Raw genomic sequence first — 10,883 nt, forward strand, 5'->3', positions numbered from 1 at the left:
AAGTTCCTGGACATTTGATATATCTATTTCTGTTTACTACCGAGGTGAAATACAGGGCATAAGCTCAGCAAAACTCGGTTTAAGTGCTTGATACTCCTCAGACCAAACACACGTCTTTTACTTATTCACAAAAGAAAGAAATATGTCAAAATTTGTGAGGCTCATTTGACCGTAAATATTTGCACGCAATTCCTTTACTCCTGGGGAGGGAATTCCTAAGCACCAAACAGGAACACTGACGAAAGAAAAGGCCAAGACAAGCGCTCAGCAGACGTCCCTACGCAAGCCTTCGCTGTGTGGCGAGCAACCGCCGCCGCCGCTTCGTGACGTCACGGTGGCAGCCTTCAGGCCTTAAAGTCTAGAGGGTGTTGGCCTGCCGCGTCGGGCGGCTTTCTATAGGGAACCAGCGCTGGAGTTTCCGGCCGCCCTGGCGGTCAAAGCGCGCACTTCTCAGCCGCTCCCGCGGACGACACGCACAAGGATGGCTACTAGCGAAGGCGGTGCAGGCAGTGAACGCCGAACAAAAAAAAAAGGAGGCCGACGGTACTGCAGCGTATATAAGTGTCATAACTATGTAGGAATGAGAGGTGATATATCTTTCTACGTCTTTCCTGCGAAACCATACGAGCAAGAACGGAGGCAACGTTGGATACAAGCTGTCAGGCGAGCGGGGTAAGTTCGGTCCTTTCTAGCGGCGTCGAGCTGGGGTCTAAAGCGAATTTCGCGTGTTTCATTGTTTTATACAACAGTGAAGACGGCCAGGTATGGGAGCCAGGACCAAACAGCAGAGTCTGTAGTCAACATTTCGTGGGAAACAAGATGAGCAATATTATGCACCATCCGGCATATGTGCCAACAATTTTCCCGTCGGAATATTACCGCCAAGCTCCTGCTGACTCCACCGCGTCCGGTGAACGCTTCGATAGGTAAGTAGTTTACATTGTTTGCCAATAGTTATGTGGAAATTTCCTGAAGCTGCCTTACCCAGCGAGATGTGTGCAGGGGCACGCACGGCTAAGCCGTCGAACTGTTATGAAACATGCGCACGCGATGGATACCCAACACATGCAGACATGCCTAATTTGGGCGGCAGACATCCTCCCGGTCGGCTCGGAGCTAACCTTGTAGGAGTCAGATAATCCGATAAAGATTCCGCATCAGCTGAATGCAGGGGCGTAGCCAGAAATTTTTTTCGGGGGGGGGGGTTCAGCCATACTTTTGTATGTTCGTGCGTGCGTTTGTATGTGTGCGTGTATATATACGCAAGCAAAATTGAAAATTTTCGGGGGGGGGGGGGGGTTTGAACCCTTGGCTACGCCCCTGGCTGAATGGCATTGGCTGCCGTGGCGAAGTGATATCAGAATTGACAACTCGCTGTAGGTGTCGAATTTTTTCAATTTTTACTTCTTTAATTCGTGTAACATAGTCGCCTTTCACTTTTTTCGCTTGCCTGTGCCTGCTTAGACATACGGTGCATGACCAAACTTCGCGTGCATATTTACCGCGGACTGCTGAATCCTCGAGAAAAAAAAAAAATCACGATCCCCTCCTCTCTTCCCTCCACGCTCCCCCCCCCCTTTTATTTTTGCTTCGCAGGTGGGCAGAACGCCATCGACGCAGCGCGGACTCATCAATGAATGCTTTTCAGTCACTACAACCAGCCACGAATGCAAACACACAGCCAGAAAATGACGAGGTATGTGAACACAGTTATGTAAATAAACCATTTTAATAATGCAATTTGCGCGAATTTAATTATTGATCTTATTTGATTCACAGGGCCAGGATGTTTGCTCCCAGAGCCACTGTGGTGTTGACTCACATGATAATGCAAGCTTATTTCCATTCATTGGAATACAAATTACATTGTGTAGTATCTCCTTATCTGCGTGAACTAGTGTGTAAAGTGTTTTTATCTCCCTTATGCAGGCAGAACATGAACCTGCTGTGAACAACTGTAATCAGGAGCAGTCTGTTCAAGAAGTACATCTACACAGTGTAAATGTAAGTTTCAAGACTTTCTGCTAACCATTTTTTGTCGCAAAACATACAGCGAAATATTTTGTTCTTGCTTTTGCTCTTGTGTTTTTGGTGCATCACGGATCAACAGGGCCTTGGCGTTGAAGAAACTGATCTCAAGCGACTGGACCTGACAAACGAGCAACCTTGCCAGAATGCACCGGCCACACCTGCAATTTCGTCGTCACAGATGTGCCCGCTCGTTCATCGTGCTGTAGGACAGGATACAAGATCTTGTTTCTTTGGGGGTTATGATACACTTTCTCACACACCTGGTGCAATAACAGCGTTATGTGGGGTTGAAGAAAATGTGTTTTCTCTCCTGCTAACCATGCTGCCTCAGACAAGGGATAAAGGGAGCGATGTCAGTGTCCCAAACAAGCTTGCGATTTTTCTTGTCAAGATGAAGCACGGTATGCCATTTAGTGCCATAGCCGTACTGTTCTCAATTCATGAGACGACTGCGTCAAGGATTTTCCACAGTGTCTTGGGCACACTGGCACACGCCACAAGAAAGTGGATCTATAAGCCACATTTGCGTGTCATTCACGACACAATGCCGGAGTGCTTTAAGCTCAGTTACCCAGAATGCACTCTCATTGTTGACTGCACGGAGGTGCGAACCGAAACACCATCAGATGTGAGGCAGCAACATGTTTTGTACTCCTCCTACAAGAATGGCTTTACTCTAAAATTTTTAGTAGCCATAGCTCCCTCTGGCTTGATAGTTTACAAGTCGAAGTCATATGGAGGTCGCTGCTCAGATGCACACATAGTCCTAGACTCAAACTTCCTTGATATAATTGAAGAGAGGGATGTGATCCTCGCTGACAAGGGATTTCCGGGCATACGAGCAGGTGTAGCAGGGAAAAGTGCAGTGCTGGTAATGCCACCCTTTTCGACAGGCAACCAGCCATTTTCTAGAGAAGAGCTGCAGCAAACACATCACATTGCTCAAGTCCGCATTCATGTTGAGCGCATGATACAAAGAATAAAGACACATGGAGTTTTGCAGCACCGCATACCAATAACCTTAATCCCTGCGATGAGCAGCATATTTCACATGTGTTGCGTATTGGCAAATCTACAGGCTCCCATCATTCAATCCAAGGAAAAACAAACTCGCTAATTCAGAACTGAAAGTTGAAGATCTGCGTGACGTTTATTCTCTAGTGAAGCCCTAATAATAATATCTGTGGTTTAACGTCCCAGAACCACGATACGATTATGAGAGACGCCGTAGTGGAGCGCCCGGAAATTTCAACCACCTGGGGTCCTTTAACGTGCACCTAAATCTAAGTACATTCTTAGAATCACATCTGATGGTGTTTTGGTTCGCACCTCCATGCAGCCAACAATGAGAGTGATAGAAGTGCTGCTCCAACTGCTCCGAAAGAGAAATGCTGCTCCAAACTGTAATTTTTGTTAGTAAATGCGCCAAAATGGCACTGGGAAGCTGAAAACAATGAGCTCTAACCGTGTGATCATCCAGCGAGCCTAAACAAAACCAAAAAAAAGCTGTATACTATTATCCTAGTATGCCACATGTATACTAGCTGCATGCTAGCATTGTCAATATATATCTCATTTAGCAATATATTTGTGCCTGACAAGCAGACTATTTTGGTGAAATGTGTGCGAGATTAGTTTAATATCAAACTGATTTATAACTGCCGCTGTTACAAATGTGATGTGTGACATACATATATTGCTTTATCAGCTTTAACCTCATTATGCCACAAGAACAGCTCACTGAGTTGCTTTTTTTTTTTAATTTTCAGTGCAGGCTATTTTGGTCAAGTATGAAAATAACAGATTGCTTTTATATCGTTCCACTTATAAACTGCTTCTTTGGTGATGGTCATATGTGATTGTGGTTACTTTTATCATTTGGTGTTCAGCTTTATCGCTTTTATATAATTTCTGCCACAAGTACTGGCATTTTAAATATATAGCTGATCTTCCTGCTTAATTGTTTCTTGCAATTAGCACTGACTATTGTATTTGCAATATGTTTAATAATAAATATTAATCTTTATGAAATGCTTCAATGATGCTTTAAACTCCAGAGTTGCACAGAATATTTTGCCATCAGCTCCAGAAACACTGGTTGCTGCTCCAAAAAGCAAAATGTCGCTTCTATCACTGACTCTAGTGACGCAATCTATACAAGTGAAATAAAGCGTTCCTTGTAGTTTTGTTTGTTGTTTTGACTATGTTTTGCTACACCAACGATACAAGTATTTACAGCTTGGTGCTTTATGGAAGGGAATGTGTGAGTGCACGACACAAGAATATTGCTCAAAACTAGTTATTGTTAACCAGCAAAATGCAAGATGTCAAAGTGCCAGAGAAAGCGTGGTGAATAGTCCTCATGTAAGCAGATTCAGAAGGAGCTTATTATACCCATCCCATTGAAAACTGATATCCTAGGTAAACAACACACCTGTTCAGAAAACTTTCCATAGTGACTAGGTAGTAAGTTAAACACTCATTTATACTTTCCACACAGACAAAAGAAATACAGAAGGCCGAGTTCACACTCAACCAAACAAGCTAAATACATACAACAATGTGGGTTGCATCCTAGGTAAATAACACATCTGTTCAGAAAACTTTCCATAGTGACTAGGTAGTAAGTTAAACACACTCATTTAATGGTGAAACACACAGCACGAAACAACGACGGGGACACAGAAAGGAAACACACACACCAACATGCCCAAATTCGCTCTATTGCACACTCATTTAATACTTTCCACACAGACAAAAAATACTGAAGGCAGAGTGCACACTCAACCAAACAAGCTAAATACACACAACAATGTGGGTTGCATGCTAGGTAAATAACACACCTGCTCAAAAAACTTTCAGTAGTGACTAGGTAGTACGTTAAACACATGCATTTATACTTTCCACACAGACAAAAAAATACTGAAGGCCGAGTGCACACTCAACAAAACAAGCTTAATACATACAAGTATGTGTGTTGCAATATCACAAGGTCACTATGCGCAGCTTAGTGTGTCAGCAGCTTCATGTAGTAATTGTGGTAAAACCACTGAAGCCGTGGAATGCTTTTGGCAAGGAAGGCTTCATCCCTTTCAATTACAATTATGAGGTCCTGCTTGCTGCTGTACACAAAAAGAAACACTCTGTGGTATTTGTAACATACATTGCCACTTGCACCTGACAGTAGTATGGGTGGCTGCGAGTTAGCTTAAGACAGCCGTCCTCATACACAACATAGCTAATGAAGCTCTCGCACAGGTCGGGGTCAATGATCACGTCGTCTTTCCTGGAGTAGGGGCACTTAATTTCGAGCAAAGTGATCCCCTTGCTGGTGTGGAACAGACCATCTGGGCTAGCACACAGCCAAGGCTGTTGAGGATGGATGACGAGGCCGACCTGCACAGGGTGTGATATGTACAAATTAGCATGTAATTCACGTTCAGAGATGTGCTCACGCATTTTCTAAAAGTTCTCCATATAGCCCTTCAGTGAGACAGCACAGAGGAGGAACATTATTCTGGAATTCAGTACCATGAATAACAGACTTCCTAGTAACTAATAATAATAATTGTTGGGGTTTTATGTCCCCGACCACGATATGATTATGAGGGACGCCATAAAGGAGGGCTCTGAAAATTCTGAGCATGCGGTGTTCCTTGATGTGCATATAAATATAAGTACACTGATCTCTAACATTTTGCCTCCATCGGACTGCAGCTGCCGCGACCACTTCCTGGTATCTGCCTATTTACGTAGAAAGTCCTGCTGGGAGCAAATGTTCGGGTAAGGTGTACGAAGAGGAGCAAAAGTTTACGAAATGTGGTCTTCCCTACAAATGCTAATTTCTGTTCTGTTAGTGCATGACGCTTTTAATCTAGCAGGTAACTGTATAAGTTTCAAGAATGACTACAGGCTGGAACATCTGATTGGAGGCCATGTTCCGACAGTATGCGGGAATGTAACCTTTTAGAAAATTTTGCATCCCGCAAGCTTTTGCTGGAAGATGTAGATTCAAGATATCAAGACATGAATGTGTTTCTACACCACTAAGTGAATAAATTAGGAAGATGTTCACTTGGTTGATAAACAAGTGTGATCTATACTCTATCACCATTGTCAATTGATGTCCCCCCCCCCCTACAGATGCACCCAAGACATGAATTTCTTGCCTAGCGTTGTCTAGCATGTATAAATGTTGTTGCATATACTGCTGCGTGTTGGTTCAAGAAATGAGACAATATATATATATATATATTTAGCGCACATCAAGAAAGTGCCAGTTCTTTAAATGCATGCAGACAGTTTTCTTGTAATGACCATCATTATTAGCACATCCTGTAAGCACAATAACTTCTGCCATCTTCTACAAAGCACTGCGACTGCTGCACTAGTCAAACAATATAGAACAGAACCAATGGAATTAAACTAGGCATACTCAAATTCTTTACGCAATAAAAAAATGAATCTGTTGCAGCTAGCAGAGCCAGATTTTTTACACTCATTTATGAAACACCATGACAGTGAATGGGAAGTATAAATTTCTACAGTATTACAAAAATGAAATAACTTTCACATATTTTCTATGACAGAAATTTCCTGCACAGTTTTCAAGTCTTTTTTGCAGAGTGGCATGTATAAGTGCTTATCGCACACAACAAAGGATTCATACATATGTAATTAACCTGGTCATAAACAATTTGTAACAGAAAGTACCGACTTAATGAGAGTAAATTTTAACATTAGTGGTTAAGAGAACAAACCTGCGTGACTCTGGTGCCGACTTTTTTTTCGAAGACCTTCCGAGCCATTGGTTCCATTGTGATACCTGGGAATGTTCAAAACAAAAACTACCAAACCTAGCCTGAAAATGCAACTAGCATTACTGCATTCTGACACCATCACTTCCTCCTGATGATATCTCATCGCTATGGAAAAGTGTTCACAAATTTGCAGAGTTGGCCAAATAACTGTTCAAGTAAACAAAAACATGTGGCATGTACAAACCTATCCGTGAAAGTCAACGTTTTTAAACCTCTTGCTGATTGTGCAGCTATAGCAGTAACAAAATCTGTGTGGCGTTCGATTAACAGGAGTTCCAGCATTATCGGAATATGTCTGGTAACAAAAATCACAGAATGTAGCAGCATTTTTTTTTTTTTTTTTTGGAGCAGCACTTCCATCACTGCATCAGAGTGACAAAGGATGTTCTCATTCTCTCCAGAAAGATGATTCCAAGCAGTAGACAGCACCTTTAACGTGGTGTTGAATCGAGCGAAAAAATATGAAACATAAGAATGAAAAGCAAAAGCAAAGGAACTTAAGGGCTCGTGTTTTCTTTGTAATACACAAAGCTATGCAACGTCTGCTAACGTCACGTAGCACGTGTTCTTGCTACGAGCTGGCAGCTGACCAATAATCTCCCGCATACTAACTGACGGCAAAAAAAAAAAAAGTGTTCCATAATCACCGTCATGGCTACGAGCAGTGCTGACTAACACTCCCAGGTTTGAATGCACAGATATTCCCAATTAAGAGGATGGGAGGACAACTGCTGCTGTAGCTCCATCGGTAGAGCATTGAACGCATTATTCAAAGGTTGCAGGTTCGGTCCCTGCCAGTGGCAAATTGGCTTTTCATCCACTTTCATTTCTTCACAATTATATCATAATTACAACAAATGACATCCCCCATACCTTCCCCAGCTCGATTGTGTGTTAGTTCTCATTCAAGAATGAGAAGCGGCACACACAAAGTGCAGCACAATGATGAAACTCATTGAATTTACGAGCACTTGGTGCATGTCCCTCTTCGTGCTTATGTTGTTGTTTTTTTTTCACAATACTGAACAAGCTAACTTCAACTGTTTGCAATAATATGCTCAGAATTACGCTGCAACTAAGAATAACCCACAAGTTCACAGCACATTTTTATTACATTGACTTCTCACCGCACAAAATCTCATAAAAATGACCAAAAGCTCCTTACCATACTCTGTGGCTGGAGAGTAGAAACTTTTAGTTTTCTTTAGCTGTTCTGCCAGCGATTCAAAGGAGCGCTTCCTACAGATGATGCGGTGGGCGACGGTGCTCGATATTCTGCAAGCCCTCTCTTGGTGCCACCTGCATTTCAAAATGGGCATCATATCCTGAGTGCAAAAGTTACACACACCTTAAAATAATAGAATTCGTGCATTTTGAAACCATGCCTGAAGCAACCCATTGCAGAAATAACATGCTATGCTTGTGAAAGACAATAGGAAGAGAATAAATAGTGCAACGTTACAAACCGAGTGCATTTCGCCTGCGGTATTGTCTGCGCGGCAATTAATTCTGCCTGGGATTCCGTGCATTCCACCTTAGTGGAGAAGAAGTTGAGCTCATTGGCACTCATAGTGACCGTTTCCTCAAGGGTGTACAGAGGCAGACTGTATCTCCAGTTCAAAACCTCCTTCACCAAACACAGGTCTGCATTCAGTGCTGCCTTTGAAATGAGGTCTTCAAGACAGTCGCGAACTTCCGACATTGCTTCTTCCTCCTTCTGCCACTTCAGTGTGGATTGCATTATGCAGTCGAGGTCTGGGAAGTGCTCCAAAATGAACGAAGGTGGCTGCTCATCAGGTGGCTTGCCACCAATATAAAGTGGTTTATATTCTGCAAAACGTGAAGGTCAGCACTGTTAATATTGCTTCAGTTTCCCACAGATAAACAAGGACTTCCACGTTTTTATTCTTTCTATGCTTTCGAATTATGAGCGACATTATCATTATCACTGCATTCAACATGTTCTTGCGTGATCAGAACATCACGCCATGCTTTCCCAACTATTCTAAAGCAATCAGTAGAGTGTCCACATTCTATTTTATGCCGCACCACGGTGTTGACATTGTGATTACTAGAAGGCCAGTCTACCTACCTCCGAAGAGCTCCTCTACCGATTCTTTTTTTGAGGTGTTCGGCTTGGACGCTGGACGGCCCCACACTTGAGGCACGTCAGTGGACGACGTCGCATCGGCTAAGTTGTTTAGCTCGAGCGCTACCGCTGCGACATGCTTGCAGGCGCCGTCGCTGCCGGCCTTGCACGAACAGGTGGCTCCACTTATCACGCGCTGAGACGACAGCTAGAGACGAACACATAAAAACTGCATTAAGTAAACGTGCACAAGAAATGAAAACATGTAGTGCCAACGCTGCGATCACGCATGGAAGTCAACTCGCTGTACGATTAAACCAACTGTGCGATTTACCGCGTACAGCGTCGCGCTTATTTTACACAACTACACGTGCCGTAAAGAAACAAGACAGGAACACGCAGTAATAACCGAGCTAGCATCAAATGCTCGCTTACCTGAAGTGTGACATTGTAGCTGGTTTGGTGCACTTGCGAGTGGCATTTCGCGGTAACTTGAGTGTCGCTGTCACGGCACGGCACCGCCTCCTCCACATCGTACGCGTATCTCGCCTTGCACAGCTTCGCCCCGTTTTCTAGTGCCTTTCTGCGGAAGTGGTCCTCAGGCCATGTTATTTTACTGAAGCCATAGCGGAGCACAACTGGCGCCATGGCTGCCGACACACGGGACCAAGCACGGGACTGTGAACCGGGGAACCACGTACGCGGGTTTACGCAGCCGCGCTCGCCGCGGCACACTGCGAAAAATATATGAAGCTTTGCAAATTTCGTTCAGTATTCTTTCGCTTGATGGCGCTAGCTGAATGAGTATTTGCAGAAGCTTGTAATTGTTTTATTTTATCTCTCTCAGAAGCTTGAACCGAAGCGAAACGACGCGCACAGCCGAAACATATGCGAGCTGCAACAAACGTCGTCTGATGGAGCGGCGGACTTATGCCGCGACTTCCCGCCAGGCGCATTTTTTCGGCGCGCCACCTATCCAGCGCTGGTCTCCTATGGGAGAGCGCGTGTTGGCCCTAGTTGCAGTTGCGGCCGCTGCGGCGCGACGGGGCGGGGAAGGGGAAACGGGTGCCGGCGGCTCCGTTGGGGCAGTAGCCGCAGCAAATTAGTTGGTGATGGTCGCAACAGCGATCTCACTCAGCTGTTCCAAGCGGGTTTCTTCTATCTCATCTGTCGCAGTCATGACATATCATGCATTCAGTTGAGTCCGTTCGCGTAATCTGGTTAAATAGCCACTTAAGTTCCGTGTATCGTGCCGAGCTCCTGGAATTTTGTTTTCCGGACTAACCTTTTGCTTTGTGTCTGAAAGAATATTCCACAATGCGCGTAGCAACATTATATGGCGCTGAATGTGTGAAAAAGTGGTTGTTATATTTATGTGCGTGTAATTAATGCATCGTTTGTTAGTTTAACATATTGATTTCCGTGACATTTCTTCAGCACCTTTCTGAAAATGCTTGACAGGTATTTATTTGAAACATCTGGCAATACACGTAACAGAGGATGTGCATGTAAAAACATACGTTGAATATTTTTCATGATATCTGATACATGATACTGTGCCGAAAAGTAATTCAGCTTCGGATGCTTGATACTAGCGGATTCTACAAATATAGTGACGCACTCCTCGTAACTTTGTTGAAAAGGCTGCGGAATTATATATTCATTAGAAGTGACGACCACATGACGGAGACTGCCAGAAGACAATCACGTTCGTGTGCAACGCAGATTCGCCAGTGCCTGTACAGCGGCTAACGTCAAAGGACCAATATGAAAGCTTTTATGGTCTGCACAGACTGGAAGTAGACATGGGAAGCCAAAATTTGGGCTCACAAGCTGGAGGCATAACAAAACAATAATAAAAAATAAGAAGAAAACAGAGACGAGTATAAGGAAAGAGTTTACCTCCCCCCCCCTTTTTTTTGTTATTTTTTACCGTATAGCTG

The 10,883-nt window shown here is 43.8% G+C and overlaps 2 protein-coding genes across 3 annotated transcripts; one reads left to right on the forward strand and one right to left on the reverse strand.

Annotated features, from left to right (window-relative positions):
* Positions 1 to 416: 416 nt before the first annotated feature.
* LOC119395647 (uncharacterized) lies at positions 417 to 3,148 on the forward strand. Of its 2 annotated transcripts, XM_049416718.1 has the most exons (5): positions 417 to 672; positions 750 to 926; positions 1,597 to 1,696; positions 1,780 to 2,004; positions 2,111 to 3,148. In XM_049416718.1, exons 4-5 carry the CDS (start codon positions 1,924 to 1,926, stop codon positions 3,146 to 3,148), a joined length of 1,119 nt encoding a protein of 372 aa, XP_049272675.1. In that variant the 5' UTR covers positions 417 to 672; positions 750 to 926; positions 1,597 to 1,696; positions 1,780 to 1,923. The 2 variants fall into 2 exon arrangements, with proteins under 2 accessions (XP_049272675.1, XP_049272676.1); XM_049416719.1 differs by lacking the exon at positions 417 to 672 and having other exon boundaries at positions 708 to 926.
* A 1,058-nt stretch (positions 3,149 to 4,206) lies between these two features.
* Positions 4,207 to 9,598, reverse strand: LOC119397131 (uncharacterized). Its single transcript, XM_037664570.2, has 6 exons — positions 9,376 to 9,598; positions 8,944 to 9,148; positions 8,318 to 8,681; positions 8,017 to 8,150; positions 6,792 to 6,856; positions 4,207 to 5,427 (listed from the first exon to the last, which is right to left on the reverse strand). Exons 1-6 carry the CDS (start codon positions 9,586 to 9,588, stop codon positions 5,134 to 5,136), a joined length of 1,275 nt encoding a protein of 424 aa, XP_037520498.1. The 5' UTR covers positions 9,589 to 9,598; the 3' UTR covers positions 4,207 to 5,133.
* Between the last annotated feature and the right edge of the window lie 1,285 nt (positions 9,599 to 10,883).

This window comes from Rhipicephalus sanguineus, chromosome 6 (assembly GCF_013339695.2).
Source record: "Rhipicephalus sanguineus isolate Rsan-2018 chromosome 6, BIME_Rsan_1.4, whole genome shotgun sequence".
In the NCBI taxonomy this organism is placed as follows: domain Eukaryota; kingdom Metazoa; phylum Arthropoda; class Arachnida; order Ixodida; family Ixodidae; genus Rhipicephalus; species Rhipicephalus sanguineus.